Genomic DNA, 17,476 nt, shown 5'->3' with positions numbered 1-17,476 from the left:
ACTCCATGAATTCTTTTAAAAAAACATCTCCAAACTCGTCTGTTCAGGACGGCTGTTAGCTCCACCTGACTTCACTACCCTTCTCTCGGTTTACTTCTCTGTCAAGATGTTCATGTAACCTGTGGGTATGTGTCACCCATATTGTCTAAAATATCATCAAGTCAAGTTTTGAAGGTCCCCAAAGTGCTACTGTCCACCACGCTACTTGGTCATCTCCTCCATGTGTCTCTGGTTCTTTGTGTGAAGATAACTTTCTAACAAACTTGACGAGTCTCCGACTGCGTCCGTGTGTTCCTGCTTGAAAACTCATTTTAAAGTAACGGCTGGGATCCACTGCACTAATTCCCTTCCTAATTTAAACGTTCCTCACGTTCCTTCTTTATCTCTGTTTGCTTAAACTGAAAAGATTCAACTCCTTCAGTCTCGTCTCCTGGCTCACTCCTATAAATGACTACGTTGTCGTTGTCGTATACTCGTAGTTAAAGTGTTGATTTCTAAGGATTATGTCCAACACGCTTACACAGGAGAAGGTCAGTCTGACTTGATGCTCACCCTTATTGGCACTTAAAGTGATTCTAGAAGTCCATAGACGTCCTGCTGGATTTATACTAACATACAGTATCAGATCATCTGGCTACCCACAAAGCACAGCGAGATGTCACGAGATACGCTTGAGTTTGTAACATCAGAACCATACCTGATGATCTGAGAGCCTTGGCACAAGCTTGGCACAATGCCCCAGACCCTGGAAAGGAGCACTGTGGGCAAGAGCAGACAAAGGGAAAAGCTGCAAAAAACTGATGTGTCACCATCTCCAGTCCGCTTTCCACTAAATGGCACCAGGGAGTCTTACTGGACGGTTACTGGTAACATATACTGGTGCAGGTAATGACGCTACCTAAAGCCAAGACAGGGCTGGTGGTATTGTGGAACCAGGAACTAACTTTGGGCACAGACTGGCTGGCACTTTGTTGGGCGACTTCGGACCCGGACTCCTGGGTTAACTCTGAAAGTTAGCTGGTTGCTCCCGGCCAGTCCGCTTTGAGGCTGGATTTAGGACTTGGGTCTGGGAATCTAACTGCGTTAAGGGAAATCCATTTTGAGTTCCATCCGTTATCCTATCTACAGGGTCACGGGGGTCCGCTGGAGCCAACACCGGGCAGGGTGCCAGCCCACCGCAGGGCCATTTTGAGTTTCTCTTGAGAATTCCTCAGGGCACTTTCTATCAGTTTATAGACGTGAAGTGCGAATGTCTTCAAACCGTAGTATCGAGTGGCACTGAAGCCTCTCAGGATACGTAAACGCTCCTCGTCACTTGACGCCACTCCAGTGTTGATTGTTTTTCTTTTCTTCCTGGGAATCATAAAGGTGTTGTGTTAGTTTAAGAGAAGAGTGAACTCTGGACGGGACGGAGAACAACTATTACAGTAAAGCTTACACGATCAAATCATATTCATTAATGAGTGGATCTGTTTGATTACGGATTAGTTAATTATTCAATTTGCACTCAAAGGAGTGATAACTGATCAGCTCATTTTAATAAGTTACTTGCTAATGGAGCACAACGTGAAATCTGCAAACAGCGATGAGTGGACTGACAGACGCGCAGAGCGCTGCCCCTCGCCACAGGAGTCTCTCTTCACTTTCACCAGTGATGTGATTACAAGTGGCACGTTGATCGGTGCGCTCTTCCATTTAAGGTGATCCCGCTTGAGGGATAAAGGCGAAGAGCAGGACGGGGGGGGGCACGGGGGGTGACGGCCACTGTTTACTGGAGGTGCACTTCACGCTGAGGTACTGAGAGTTACGTCCGCGCCAGAGCTCTTCCAGATACGGCCATTGTGTCAGGATTGTCACTCGATCTTTGGGGACTTGATAGAGGAAATGCACAGGGCCGGCCTCGCATAGCATGGAGGACCGCGCTCCCTTTTTTTAATCCTTTACCGTGCAGCTCTTACTAGGAAGGCAAATGTCCTGCTTAGGAGGTGTGCTATCGGGTGTCTGAACTGCCGCTCTGGAAATTTGGGCTTTGTGCTGTTTTTTGTTTTTTTTCCCCAGTGAGCTTCTGCCGAGTGTTTCTGCTTTCTTAGTTTTCTGGCATTGGAGACACACGGGCGGCTCTGAGCTTAAAAAAACAAAAGAGCCTCTAATATATATATATATATTTTGACAGACATTTACTGTCATTATTTTACACAGAGCAGTAACGTAACATAAAAGTCATGGCAGGAACAGTAACAACAATTGTTCAGAGCCCCCCGGGTGGAAGTCTCCTCGTTACATCACGAGTGACGCCTTCCCTTTGTATCGCACACTACTGTTATTTAGTTCATCTTTCTGCTCACTTGTCTTTTTCTAGTATTGTCATGAATACGTGTCCTCCCACAGTCCAAAGACATGCCGCTTAGGTGTATTGGCGATTCTAAATTGTCCCAAGTGTGTGCTTGGTGTTCACTCCTTGTGATGGCCTGGCGCCCTGCCCGGGGTTTGCCTCCTGCCTTGCGCCCTGTGCAGACCCCCGTGACCCTGTAGTTAGGACATAGCGGGTTGGATGATGGATGGCTGGAAGTCATTCATATGTCGTAACATCACCCACCTCTGTCACTCTCACCTCATACGCTTCATCTGTGCTTTCCTCACAGTGCCACTTTTTCCATTCTTGATTTATATTATTACCCTCATTACCCACTGGCACATCGCTAAACTGTCCAAATGTGCCATTCACTGTTTAAATGTGTTACATACTTCAGATGAACTTGAGCTCCTCTTTATTGTACAAAGATGCTGACAAATTCATGACAATTACCTGAAACCTCCCTGAATGACTGCTTCATCGCCATACTAATCATATTTCTCATCTGTTCTTTTAAGTGCTACTCTACACAAGTACTGCTTAAAAAATGAGTCAAGGTGAAGTAAAGTAAATAGTTAATAATTCAAAAAAAGGAATTACATTGCTATATTAATTAAAAATGTGCTGCAATTAAACAATCTAAAATAGTGCCAGCCAGGCCATTGCTGTTTTGCCATCTCAAGGCCCAGACTGTGTTATTGGTTGGACGCAAATCAATCCTGCTGTCATTAGCATTCTGATAAAGAATTTAAAAGAGTCATTTTGCCAACTTTATGATACAATGCCATCTGTCTTAATACAGAAAGATATGGAAGACGATGGTCCGCTGTGGCGACCCCTAATGGGAGCTGCCAAAAGACGAAAAATCAGAATTATGATATAAATAGATAGATAGTGTAGTTGGCAGGAATAGATAGATATAGATATGAAAGGCACTATATATTAGATAGATAGATAGATAGATAGAAATGAAAGGCACTATATAATAATAGATAGATAGATAGATAGAAAGAAATGAAAGGCACTATAAGATAGATAGATAGATAAATAGATAGATAGATAGATAGATAGATAGATAGATAGAGTAGTTCGCAGGATTAGATAGATATAGATAGATATGAAAGGCACTATATATTAGATAGATAGAAATGAAAGGCACTATATAATGATAGATAGATAGATAGATAGATAGATAGCGTAGTTGGCAGGATTAGATAGATATAGATATGAAAGGCACTATATATTAGATAGAAAGATAGATAGAAATGAAAGGCACTATATAATAATAGATAGATAGATAGATAGCGTAGTTGGCAGGATTAGATAGATATAGATAGATATGAAAGGCACTATATATTAGATAGATAGATAGAAATGAAAGGCACTATATAATGATAGATAGATAGATAGATAGCGTAGTTGGCAGGATTAGATAGATATAGATATGAAAGGCACTATATATTAGATAGAAATATAGATAGAAATGAAAGGCACTATATAATAATAGATAGATAGATAGATAGCGTATTTGGCAGGATTAGATAGATATAGATAGATATGAAAGGCACTATATATTAGATAGATAGATAGATAGCCTAGTTGGCAGGATTAGACAGATATAGATAGATATGAAAGGCACTATATATTAGATAGATAGATAGCGTAGTTGGCAGGATTAGACAGATATAGATAGATATGAAAGGCACTATATATTAGATAGATAGCATAGTTGGCAGGATTAGATAGATAGATAGATAGATAGATAGATAGATAGATAGATACTTTATTAATCCCAAGGGGAAATTCCCATTCTCCAGCAGCACCTTACTGATAAAATAATGCTCAAGAATAACGTCCTCAATAGATGATGTAAAACTCAAAGTCTTCATGATGTCAGTACCTTTGTTACATAATCAATAATCATTACAACACTCAAATGACTACATCAACATAGTGTTATATTCAAGAACTAGCGGAACCTGCAGACCTCCATTCACGTCCATCCTTGTCGTCTTTCCATTCTGTTGCCCGCACTTGATGCTATGATGAGGTCCATCACAGTACGATTGGTTTGACGCACCATTTATTTGTAATTAACTGTTAATAAACTGAGTGTTTTTTTATGGCCTCTTGGACAAAACTGTCTCAGCGGTGCCTCCAGTGGCCGTACGCCCCCCATACAGGGGTCTGCTGTACCCAGGTCGTCTCTGTCTGACCGGTCTGGAGGACTTGCAGCAGGTAACTTTTTGTAAGTCAGATTGTCCTTTTTTCATCAGTGTGTACACAAACAAACAAAAACCAAACTAGTCTCAGTACTTACATGAAATTTGTGCTGCTCCAGGCTTCTAGAACCTTAGAACGACCTGCGACCCTGGGCATCTAGTAGTTCATAAACTAAATGAAATCCAGTAGTGAGTGAGTGAGTCACACACACATACACTTGAAAAAGGTGCAAATAAACTGGCCATTTGTTCAAGTAAAGAGCCAAAACAACAATCAAAAATGAGTCATTTAACTTCTGGCAATGACATACAAAAATACTGTATATACATTTAAAAAAATGCAGGTGGGAAATAATGGAACAGCAGATGGTGTTCTTCTTCTTCCTCTTGTATTCTTCTTTGTCACTTCATCAGCCTTTGCAATTTGCTTGACGCTCAGCAGCTGTAGCTGGTCGTCTGTTTTCTTTCTCTATGTCACTTTGTTTGCCTATCACTTCACTGTAAGAATCCCACAAGTGCAAGTCACTTTACTGAGTTTGCCAGTACCTCAAGTTTTTGAATTACCAGAATGTATCGGGTCATAAACTTTTGATCAAGACCAGACTCAAGGTTGTTGCATCAGTAGTTGTGAGTAATCACATTACAGACACCCAGAATATTGTGTCTGTGTTTCTGTCTGTCCGTCTGTTTGCTAAGGTTAGGCAGAAACCTTTAGGGCGGGGTGGTGGCTCTGAGGCTAAGGATCTGTGCTGGTATCCCGAAGGTTGCCAGTTCGAATCCCCGTCACTGCCAAAAAAGAGATCCTACTCTGCTGGGCCCTTGAGCAAGACCCTTAACCAGAGGCGCTGTACAATGGCTGACGCTGCGCTGTGACCCCAAGGGGTATGCGAAAACGAACAAATTCCTAATACAAGAAATTGTATAAGGTGAAATAAAGAAGGTGTTAAAGAAGGTAATAAAAATGAAAGTACAAATACCAAATAAGGGTCTAAAAATAGGAAAATTGGTCTTATTGGCCTATTCTGTTGTCTGACATTATACAGGAGCGTGGCACTGACTTTCCTGCGATTGTTGTGGCCATAGCTGTGATGCTAATGACTGATAACTTCAGGTGGTGGGCAATGAATGGTGGAAAACAACGATAAGTCAAAGCGCAGGTCGGGACACCTCAGGCCCAACAGGTGCATTTCCAGCAAAACACTTCGACTACACGAGTGGTGAGTTCAACGAGCATCGGTGTGATGAAGCTGTGAAAACGGGCAGCTCTGTTCTAAAAGGAACAAGCCGCCATGAGAGAATGGGTTTGGCTGCGTATACCTGACAAAATGGAGAAGCCACGTATCCCATAAAAAGACACGAGCACTGCAATGATTACCTACATGGCTGTACCACAGTCTCCTGTGTTAGGATGCTCTTCACTGACCACAGCTCTGCATTTAATCCCATCACACCTAACCAGCTGATCCACACACTCTATGCACTCGGACTCGCTCCGTCCATATGCAACTGCTTACTGGATTTTCTCACAAACCGCCCCCAGTCTGTCAGGATGGGCAAACACACATCCTCCACCCTTACCCTGAGCACTGGTGTGCCACCAGGATGTGTGCCAAGTCCCCTTCTCTATGCACTCGTCAACCCATCCACCAATCAAACATTATTGTTAAATCTGCAGATGATACGACTGTCGTTGGGCTTGTAACAGACAACAATGAAGCTGCATGTAGGGAAGAGGTTCAGAATCTGACAGCATGGTGCTACACCGACAACCTGGTCTTAGATACCAAAAAGACCACTTTAGGACCACTAAAAAGACCAATCCCAGTCCGATAACAATCAATGCAGGTGCTGTGGAGAGAGTTTCCAGCTTTAAGTTTCTAGGAGTCACCATCTTAGAGGACCAGTCCTGGGCTATAATAGGCAAAGCCCAACAACACCTCTATGTTCTCAGGAAGCCAAGGAGAGCTGACCTCCCCCAGAGGCTGCTGGTTAATTTCTATCGAGAACATCTTAACTAACGGCATGATGGCCTGCATGTACAACAGCTGCACTAAGGCTGTGAAAGAAACCCTGCAGCGGGTTGTAAAAACAGCAGAGGCCATTACTGGGACTGAACTGCCGTCACTCGAACTCTCATATAAGACTCGCTGTGTGAGGAGGGCCAGAAACATTCACAAGGACAGTCAGGCTGATGCTTTCAGTCAATCCCTGGACGCACAAACAGCTCATCCCATCTGCCATAAAGTTTCTGGACTCTGAATCTCCTCAGTCTGAGATCATTTTTAATTGAACATGTGCAATAAGCTCTATTGGTAATGTGAAATATACTAATGTAATCCATCCATCATCCATTATCCAACCTGCTATATCCTACAACTACAGGGTCACGGGGGTCTGCTGGAGCCAATGCCAGCCAACACAGGGCACAAGGCAGGAAACAAACCCCGGGCAGGGCGCCAGCCCACCGCAGGGATCCTAATGTAATCCAGTATAGAATATGGAATGTATGTGTGCTTGGTGTTTGTGTGTGCCCTGCGGTGGGTTGGCACCCTGCCCAGGATTGGTTCCTGCCTTGTGCCCTGTGTTGGCTGGGATTGGCTCCAGCAGACCCAAGAGACCCTGTGTTCGGATTCAGCGAGTTGGAAAATGGATGGATGGATGGATGTACGATTCATTAACAGGTGCAATAATAATATTCTCTGGTTACTTGATCACTTGACACCGTATACGACATATTTGGAATTATTGGACTTTTCTTTAAATGCACCTTGGGGTTGTCACAAAAAGTCATTTTGTTGTGTTACACGATGACAATAAACTGCTTGAACCTGAGCTCCTTCTCCTTAGACAAGTAACACAAATATGTTATCATTGTGACGTCAGGATGTCATCGTATTCAAGACGTAACGTTAAAGTTAGTGACATAAACAGAGTGACGTCATCGATCACCTCATGAGTACATGAAAGAATTACAGATGTGCTGATCTCATCCGCAGGAGAACCAGGCTGATTGGTGTTATCGGGCAGTAACGGGCAATGCCACCGTCCACTTGTAGTCTTCAAGGGTAATGATGGCATTTTTATAGCAAAGAAATTAAAGCGTGGTGTTGTCAGCTGGGTGGCACGGTGGCACAGTGGGTAGCGCTGCTGCCTCGCAGTTAGGAGACCTGAGGTTTGCTTCCCAGGTCCTCCCTGCGTGGAGTTGGCATGTTCTCCCCGTGTCTGTGTGGGTTTCCTCCCACAGTCCAAAGACATGCAGGTGAGGTGCATTGGTGATTCTAAATTGTCCCTAGTGTGTGCTTGGTGTGTGTGTGAGTGTGTCCTGTGGTGGGCTGGCGCCCTGCCCGGGGTTTGTTCCTGCCTTGTGCCCTGTGTTAGCTGGGATTGGCTCCAGCAGACCCCCATGACCCCGTAGTTAGGATATAATGGGTTGGATAATGGATGGATGTGGCACGCGGCTGGCGTCCATGCCCAGCCGGGACGCCCCTGCAATGTGTCTTCAGGGGGAGCAGCCCTGGACGCTAGATGGCCACCCCCCCCCCCTGGTTTGGAGAGGTGCCTCGCGCTCCCGCAGGGCTCCACGGGACTTGGAGTTGGATGCAGACCTGTTGGGTGCTGTAACTGGGACTCCTGCGGCCTTGTGGGTCACCCGGAAGTGCAGATCGAGAACCCGGAACAAGCCAATCAAGCACCTGGAGCGGTGCCGGGTGAAATATAAAAGAGGCCAGCAGCCACCAGTCAGGAGCCAGAATCGGGAAGAAGAGGACGGAGCTAGACGGGAGGAGTGGTGGTGCCAGGGTGCAGGATTGCGTGTTCTGATTAAGTACTTGGGGACTGTGTATTGCCTGTGGGGTTCACGGAAAAATAAGAAAAATAAAAGATCGTGTCGGGTCGGGCGCAATATAGCTCCTTTTACCACACAGCATTACACCAGGAGTGGCACGGTGGTGCAGTAGGTAGCACTGCTGCCTCGCAGTTAGTAGACCTGAGGTTCGCTTCCCGGGTCCCCCCTGTGTGGAGTTTGCATGTTCTCCCCGTGTCTGCCTGGGTTTCCTCCCACAGTCCAAAGACATGCAGGTTAGGTGGATTGGCGATTCTAAATTGGCCCTAGTGGGTGTGTTTGTGTGTGTCCTGCGGTGGGTTGGCACCCTGCCCAGGATTGGTTCCTGCCTTGTGCCCTGTGTTGGCTGGGATTGGCTCCAGCAGACCCCCGTGACCCTGTGTTCGGATTCAGCGGGTTGGAAAATGGATGGATTACACCAGGATGTCATAAACACTCTCTTACAATTACTTCCCAAGAGTGATTTTGGAAATTCCTGCAGTGTTTTACATTCATTTACAAGTGGCCTGTCTGTGAAGGAGCAACAGCCGCGCTGTCAACTATTCGGACAATCCAGTCGTTGTCACTATGCACCAAGCAGTGAGAGTGCCAGCCTGCCAGTCTAGCCCAGTAGTATGTCATTCAGCCCTTGGCAGGGACAGTAGGCCACTGACATCGTTTCTCTTTGGGAACATGCAGGCCAGTTGAACTTGACACTTGATAGCCAGCTATTATCGGTTCATCCAGCTCGCACTTCAGCGCTAAATTTCTCGAGTCATCACGTCATTCCTTAGAAATTCCCACCTGATGGCGTATTTGAGCGATTATCTCGCATCGCAGCTCCCAAGGCCAAAAGTGACAGCGGAGAATTGTGAGGGTCGCGGTGTTTCTCTCTCGTATATGTTGATCCCCAGCCAGTAGTGTCTGTTTGTGAACCCTGGCCTGACAAAGCCTGTATTGTGGCCCCCTAAAGAAAGGGGTCCTAATGAAACTGTGGTCTAATAATTCTTTGTATTTATATAGCGCTGTTCTCACTACTCAAAGCGCTTGGCAGGTTAGGGTTGAGGGCCCAACAGAGCCGAGTCCCTATTGCCATTTACCTTCCGATGGCCAGTGCAGGTCCTTAGCCTCAGAGCCACCACTCCGCTGGGACCCTAAGAGACCCAGGCCATGTTTTTAAGAGGACTCTGCTTACATTTTAAGGGTGTTGTGCGGGGAGGAGGCAGCAGAAGCTACTGGAGATGTGCAGGGCGCCCTACAGGAACACAGTGAGTGCAACGGGTTAGAGTTTAGAATTTAGGGGGCTGGTGGGTTAGTAGACCTCCTCAACATACGGACCGACATGAGAAGCGCTGTATGAGTTCTAGATGGCCGAAGTTTGCGTAATAAGGCGGAGTGGTGGCTCTGAGGCTGAGGATCTGCACTGGCAATCAGAAGGTAAATGGCAATAGGGACTCGGCTCTGTTGGGCCCTCAAACGGCAAGTGCTGAGCGCTTTGAGTAGTGAGAACAGCGCTATATAAATGCAAAGAATTATTATTATTAATAAACCTCGGCAGGTTCATTATATTACGCTCCCTGTGCGTGTGCACGAGCTACGCAGAGTAAAAATGAAAGTCTTTCTGTTAAGAGCGCCGCGGCCTCCAGAAGAAGCCGTCTGTGTGCGATTCTCTTTCATGCGTCCCGGACGCGGCCCATCTCACATTTACATTTTTGTTCAGTTTTTGGAGCTTGTGGCCTTCTTGTTTGTGTTGGCTCATGTTGCATACTGTCAGAAAGAAGTTCTCTGGGCTGGGATACAGGAATGTGGATCATGAAAGAGGAGCCAGGGAGATGGGGGGACGGGGGGGGGATACGACTGAGAGGTAGCAGGAGTCAGGCAGGCAAAGAAAAGCAACGGTGTGGCCGATCTCCGCGCCATCTGCTCTCCTCTGACTGGCGTCACATCAGATTCACTTCAGCGAGGTTCTCTGACAGTGCTGAGAGTTTCGATAAGGAGAGGAGTTTGAAAAAGGGACCAACAGAAAGAAAGAAAGTGCATTAAAAAACCAAAAAACAATATTTACATAGAAATCCTTGCAATTTCAACACCCACCTTTGAAACTGGCCAGCGGTACTCAGCGCCTGTCCAGGAGGTCTGCAGTGGCTGCAGGTTTTCACTCCAAACACTTTCAGAATTAGAAGTCAGGCCTAGCACTAGACCTAGTCCTGCCACGAGCTAAAGTTCACTGATGACACCACAATCGTGGGCTTTGTTAAATGGTGCAACTCAAACCACCTACACCTGAACACCAGCAACACCAAGGAGCTGGTGGTGGATTTTAGGAGGACCAGACCCCTCATGGACTCCGTGTGCATCAGAGGTGACTGTGTGCAGATGTTGCAGACCTATAAATACCTGGGAGTGCAGCTGGATGATAAATTAGACTGGACTGACGATACTGATGATCTGTGCAAGAGAAGACAGAGCCGACTATACTTCACTAGAAGGCTGGCGTCCTTCAACATCTGCAATAAGATGCTGCAGATGTTCTATCAGACAGTTGTGGCGAGCGCCCTCTTCTATGTGGTGGTGTGCTGGGGAGGCAGCATTAAAAAGAGGGACTGGTGAGGAAGGCAGGCTCTATTGTAGGCATGGAGCTGGACAGTTTGACATCCGTGGCAGAGCGATGGGCGCTGAGCAGACTCCTGTCAATTATGGAGAATCCACTGCATCAACTGAACAGGATCATCTCCAGACAGAAGAGCAGCTTCAGTGACAGACTGCTGTCACCGTCCTGCTCCACTGACAGACTGAGGAGATCGTTCCTCCACCACACTATGCAACTCTTCAATTCCACCAGGGGGGGTAAACGTTAACATTATACAAAGTTATTGTCTGTCTGGATACCTGCATTATTATCACTCTTTAATTTAATATTGTTTCTTTATCAGTATGATGCTGCTGCTGGAGTATGGGAATTTCCCCTTGGGATTAATAAAGTATCTATCTATCTATCCATCTATATTTGTGATCCTGCCGACTATACTAAGATAGATAGATAGATAGCTATCTATCTATCTTTGTGATCCTGCCGACTATACTAAGATGAATATCTATCTATTATATAGTGCCTTTCATATCTATCTATCTATCAGATAATAAACTTGGTATTGACCCGTATGGCTTATCTGTACTTTCATTCTTCCACATTGCAGTGTTGTTTGTTTTTGCTCCTCTTCTTCTCTCTCCTTTTACTAACAGAGACACTTCATGATGAACACACACAGGTTTAAATGGAGGCAAGTTAGCTGCAGAGCTGCTGGTTCCTTTGTCATTTGCACCTCATCATTATCTGATGACTGGTTAAGAAACTGGGCAACAAATAAAACCCAAATGTTTTTATTTAAACTAAAATATGCAATTAGGGTTCTGAATTGTAACAAAACCCTGCAGTCAGTGCAGAATTCCAGGACCGTAAATGGGGACCCCTGCAACAAAGAGTTGTGGAGACGTAGCCTCAAGTATTCTGACCTGTCATTGTTAAACAACTATTATCATACACTGGTAATGTCTGTATTATCTATTACAGTATTTATATATTTATTATATTATATATCTATTGACTATATTTATGTATCTAGATTGCAAATCCCATACACTGCATCAATGTTCATATTGCTTACTAGTCATCAGTATTGCTGCTACTTCTTTGTCTTGTCTTGTTTGTGTTTTAATTTTACATTTTAATTCTATTTTTAATTTATTATTTGCACTTCATGCTGTTACACTGTGGACCCCGAGCTTCACAATTCCGTCTGCCTGTATACTTGTATGTGGTTGAGATGACAATGAAGTTCGCTTCGACTCTGACACATGTGAGGACATCAGTTCTGTAGCTTCGCAGACAAAGCCCCGAGCACACATCTGACAGAAACGACGGCACCAGAATTACAGTAAGGGAGTGTAATGTCAAAAAGAAAGCAGAACTGACGTTTTAATTGTGATCACAAGAAAACAATGGCACGTCAATAAGGAGAAGAAACGCTCCTTTCTTTTATTTAACCTCCGTCACAGAGACGGCTGTCGCAGAAGTGGCTTCATTTATGACGTATTTGATCATTTGCTGTTTCGCCAGCCTGTACCTCCTCCCCACCAATACCAAGTGCCACCCTGACCCACAATCCATGGCGTTAAATTTCTGCAGTGCGAGCCTTTCTCGAGTACCTCTGGGGCTTCATGTGGTGAGGTGATAAAACTCACTTTTATTGGGGTTCTTGCTAGGCCTGCAGAGAATAATTTGTACTTTTCTTTTCTCAATGAGCGTATTCATTAAAGTTTTAAAATTTTTCCCCCTCAAACTAAAATCCACTTGGAGCTCCCAGGAGGTTCAGTTTTACACGGCCTACTAATTCAGGTACTGAGGTCATGTCATGCCACTTTGCCTTTCTCGTTCTGATTTATTGACCTAGCAACTCATTGCAGACTTCCTTACTAGTTTGCAGGCTACCAGCAAATTAAATATGTGAGTGGTGAGCCCCCCAGAGTGGCCATCTAGAATATCAGACTCGGGTCTGGCAGGAAATGAACGCTCAGCTCAGAGGAAGAACCCTAAACCAGCAAACATTGTAATCCATCATCCAGCCCGCTGTATCCTAACTACAGGGTCACGGGGGTCTGCTGGAGCCAATCCAGGCAACACAGGGCACAAGGCAGGAAACAAACCCCGGGCAGGGCGCCAGCCCACCGCAGTCACTAAGAAATTGTTAAAATATATATATATATAAAATATGAAGTAATATGAAAATACAGTTTTGAAAATATATAATAAGAGACACGATATTCATAAATATAAAATAACTTTAATGACAGCTTTTTCTGTAATATTTTGATCATTTTATATTTTTGTTATATTGCAAAACTTTATAATCATTGTTACAATTCATATTATTTTAATGGTAAAAACGATTTCTAAGTAGAAAAACCCAAGCCAGTTGTAAAATCATAAATTAAAGGGTTCTTCACCATCTCTTCTATGTTTATATAAATATATTAATGTCTCCGTAAAAATAAAAATGATTTGTTTACGGGCAGGAAAGTACAGCAAAGAACAGCAGGGCACATCATTGGAACGGCGGAGGTTTTGTACGCTCCTGCAGTAAAACTGATTTTCGTATGAAAGTAAAAGGGTGGCACGGTGGCGCAGTGGGTAGCGCTGCTGCCTCACAGTTAGGAGGTTCATTTCAACGGGGGCTCCCTGCGTGGAGTTTGCATGTTCTCCCCGTGTCCTCCCACAGTCCAAAGACATGCAGGTGAGGTGCATTGGTGGTCCTAAATTATCTCTAGTGTGTGCCCTGCGGTGGACTGGCACCCTGCCCGGGGTTTGTTTCCTGCCTTGTGCCCTGTGTTGGCTGGGATTGGCTCCAGCAGACCCCCGTGACCCTGTAGTTAGGATACAGCAGGTTGGATGATGGATGGACGTTTACTCCATCTTATCTGAAGCCTATGTGGAGCACATCATCTCCATAAGAAATAAACTGATTGTCTCCCAATAGTAACAATAAAGGTAAGTGTTATACCTGAGGAAGAATGAACAATAATGTCTTCCATTGACATTAATTTCTTTTTACATGAAATATTTAATAAAATCTCAGTTTACATTATTGCTTGCATATAAATTGAATGTATTATAGTATTTACCACTAAAGTTATTATACAAGAACAGTTTCAACCTGTACAAAGAGAAAACTAACAAAGAGAAAAATTCATATTATACATATTTTTTCATGATGAAATCTATCAGTGAATTTCTGTTTTTTCATTTTATAAATTAACAGACCTAAATTCTCAAATTGCCCTCCAGTGGGGTGTGCACCCCAAGATGGGAATCACCAATGTAGAGTGATTGAAATAATAAAAGGGCACCAAGTGTGGGCAAAATTGCCAGTTTGATACCCAGAGGGTTTATGAAGGCCGTGGCGGTTGCTCCTCAATGATTTGAACAACTTCAGTAACAGGAGGCCATATTTTAGTTAGTAAGTGACATATAAACAGAAGTCTTGTGCTTTTATACGAGTCACAATGACACCCGCATGTCCCTTAGTGCTGCTGATCGTGGATCCCAATGTGGAGAATCCAATGCCTACTTTTGTGGAGTGACTGGCAGTTGGCACCACTCAAGACTTTGCCTGGCTGGGATCGCTGAACGTGTGTGTGTGTGATAATCTTCACGTAAGTCTCCTAAACGTAACTGTAATACAAAGAGGAATGTGATTTAGGGCCACAGCACATTTTAGGGCTACGAGAGGAAGCCCAGCATGGTGGGTGAGGTCCCCTGAGCAAGTGATGAGAACAGAATTAATGGAGATGAGAGAAGAGAGAGCCGCGAACACTCGGAGTGCGTTCAGTGGGGTCTCCAGTCCCGCTAATGCTTGTTAATTACTCATTGAATGTCCAATTCGGTGGGGTGCATAGGAAGCACATTTTTGTATGAACGTCTCCCTCATATGGACGATCTTTTACAGCAAAGTCAAATCTGCCTGGCGGTCTCGTGAGACTTTGTCACATGTGGTGTGGAGATAACAGAATTCAAAGAGGTTGCTGCTTTGCACGTTGAAGGCCCGCACTAAACTCTGTTCCTGTCTCTGTTCTTTAGCTGGCCCAAAAGTACGACCCGCATAAGGAAGAAGAGCTGCGCTTCTGGATAGAGGAAATCACTGGGAAAAAAATGGGAGAGAGTTTCATGGAGGCCCTCAAGGACGGGGTCATACTATGCGAGTGAGTACCACACGTCATGCTATGGTCAGGCGGCCAGAGAGGACAGAAGACAATTTTAAAAAACTTCTCTTGGGGTTTTCAGGCCAAAAGACCACCCAGTCCCACTGGGCATTCTACCTGACCGAAATGTGCTTATGAAGGTGCCCCAGTGGCGTACAATGATAAGAGTTCACCCTCATGCCACTGTTCCTGCCCACGCTGTGCCCCATGCAGTACTCATGCTTGACTTGGCGTTCATTCAGTGAACTGCCTGGTGCTACGCGGTGAATGTCTACTTGTTTTCTATTTTCCTCTGGTATGTTTTAAACAGGGTGGCACAGTGGCACCGCTGCCTCGCAGTTAGGAGACCCGTCTGGGTTTGCTTCCCGGGTCCTCCCTGCGTGGAGTTTCATGTTCTCCCCGTGTCTGCGTGGGTTTCCTCCCACAGTCCAAAGACATGCAGGTTAGGGGGGGTTGGTGGTCCTAAATTGTCCCTAAGTGTGTGTGTGTGCCCTGTGGTGGGCTGGCACCCTGCCTTGTGCCCTGTGTGGGCTGGGATTGGCTCCAGCAGACCCCCCCGTGACCCTGTAGTTAGGATACAGCGGGTTGGATGATGGATGGATGTTTTAAACAAGTGGGTTTGTCGTGTAAATTATATGTGGAGGGTCATATTCGGCCATCTAAGGTCAGAGGGGCTTTACTTATGGAAATAAAATCAAAGAGCAAATATCATCCACACTAGAAATGATTTTTTTTTATCTGTTGCAGACTCGTCAACAAGTTGCAGCCTGGCTCCATTAGGAAGATCAACAACTCCTCTCAAAACTGGCACCAGGTACATTGGCTGAACCCTGTGGGGCTTTGTGTGCAGTACGTTCAAATCGGCACGTCCTGCTGCACAATGGGTGGGCAAAGGGGCATTTTGCTCCTCCTGTGGCTTCACTTTATTCCCATTACATTAAAGTTGAAATTGGGCCTACTGTGCTTGTTTCACATTCAAATCACGAGTTAGAAATGACCCCCCCACCCCACTTATATGGACAAAAACAGGGTGTTCACCCAAATGTGCCCCTCTGGTTACCTTAAAGTTGCTGAGTTGAGGTTTGAGGTCTTTTCTTAGGTCCAACTCAGCGCCAGTCACACAAGGAGCTCCTCAGGGCTCTGTTACTCGGCCCTCTGCTCTTCTGTATTTAGAGTCTTCTCCTTGGCCATGTTATCCGTAGCTATGGACTGGGTTATCATTTTTATGCAGATGACACTCAACTCTACATCAGAGGTCTCTCAGCTCACAACCTGCCTCAGTGACATCAATACCTGGATGGCGCAGAACTCTTTAAAATGAAACTGCAACAAAACTGAACTCCTGCAAATTGGGACTAAAGTGCAACTTCATAAAACGAGCTCCTTCGCAGTCCATCTTGGTGGTGATCTCATCAGACCTGCCTCTGCTGCAAAGAATCTCAGGGTCATTTTGGATTCCTCCCTCTCTTATTCTGCCCACATCAATCATATGAAGAAACTTTCTTACTTTCACCTCTGTCACGTATCCCGTGTTCGCTCCTTCCTCTCCTTTACTAACACTGAGACGCTCATCCCTGCTTTTATCACATCCCTCATCAATTATTGTAACTCGCTGCTGGCAGGTGCCCCTTGTAATCTTAGATCACAGCTCAGCTGTAAGAGTCCTGACACGGACCACCAGCAGCAGCGAGCACATCACACCATCCTGCTCCGCCATCACTGGCTCCCCGTGTCCTACAGGATTGAATATCAAATCATACTAATGACCTACAAAGCCTTAAATAACCTTACGCCAAACTACATCAGTGACCTTCTCCATCACTATGTGCCTGCCCGCCCCCTAAGGTCCTCTGATTCTGGCCATCTTGTTGTGCCTCACACTAATTTACACCCCATGGGTGACAGCAGGGGCTTCAGCTCTGGAATGACCTACCGAAATTAATCAGGTCAGCTGACTCCAAACTCGTCTGTTCAGGACGGCTGTTAGCTCCACTTGACTTTATCACGCGTCTCTCAGTTTACTTCTCTGTCAAGATGTTCATGTAACGTGTGTGTGTGTGTGAGACCATTGATGATGGTGTCTGCATGTCTTTGGACTGTGGGAGGACACGCAGGGAGGACCTGGGAAGTGAACTCAGACGGGTCTCCTAACTGCAAGGCAGCAGCGCTACCCACTGTGCCACCATGCCGCCCCTGAAATAAACTTAGTAAAGTAAAATTAGATTTTTGGAGGATTTGTTTTCCAACTTGAATTACCGAGCAATGAATCCAGTGAGCGGCTTCGTGATTTCAGGTCACACGAACAGGACTTGGCGCAGTTTACGT

The 17,476-nt window shown here is 45.2% G+C and overlaps 1 protein-coding gene across 1 annotated transcript in view; it reads left to right on the top strand.

Annotated features, from left to right (window-relative positions):
• cnn1b (calponin 1, basic, smooth muscle, b) overlaps positions 1–17,476 on the top strand; it is a 33,494-nt gene that overhangs the window by 9,161 nt on the left and 6,857 nt on the right. Inside the window, exons 2-3 of the mRNA XM_028823375.2 lie at positions 15,030–15,151; positions 15,899–15,965. Coding sequence (XP_028679208.1) covers positions 15,030–15,151; positions 15,899–15,965 — 189 coding nt within the window. The remainder of the gene's footprint in view (positions 1–15,029; positions 15,152–15,898; positions 15,966–17,476) is intronic.

This window comes from Erpetoichthys calabaricus, chromosome 17 (assembly GCF_900747795.2).
Source record: "Erpetoichthys calabaricus chromosome 17, fErpCal1.3, whole genome shotgun sequence".
Lineage (NCBI taxonomy): Eukaryota > Metazoa > Chordata > Cladistia > Polypteriformes > Polypteridae > Erpetoichthys > Erpetoichthys calabaricus.
This window is presented reverse-complemented; position numbering and strand designations above follow the sequence as displayed.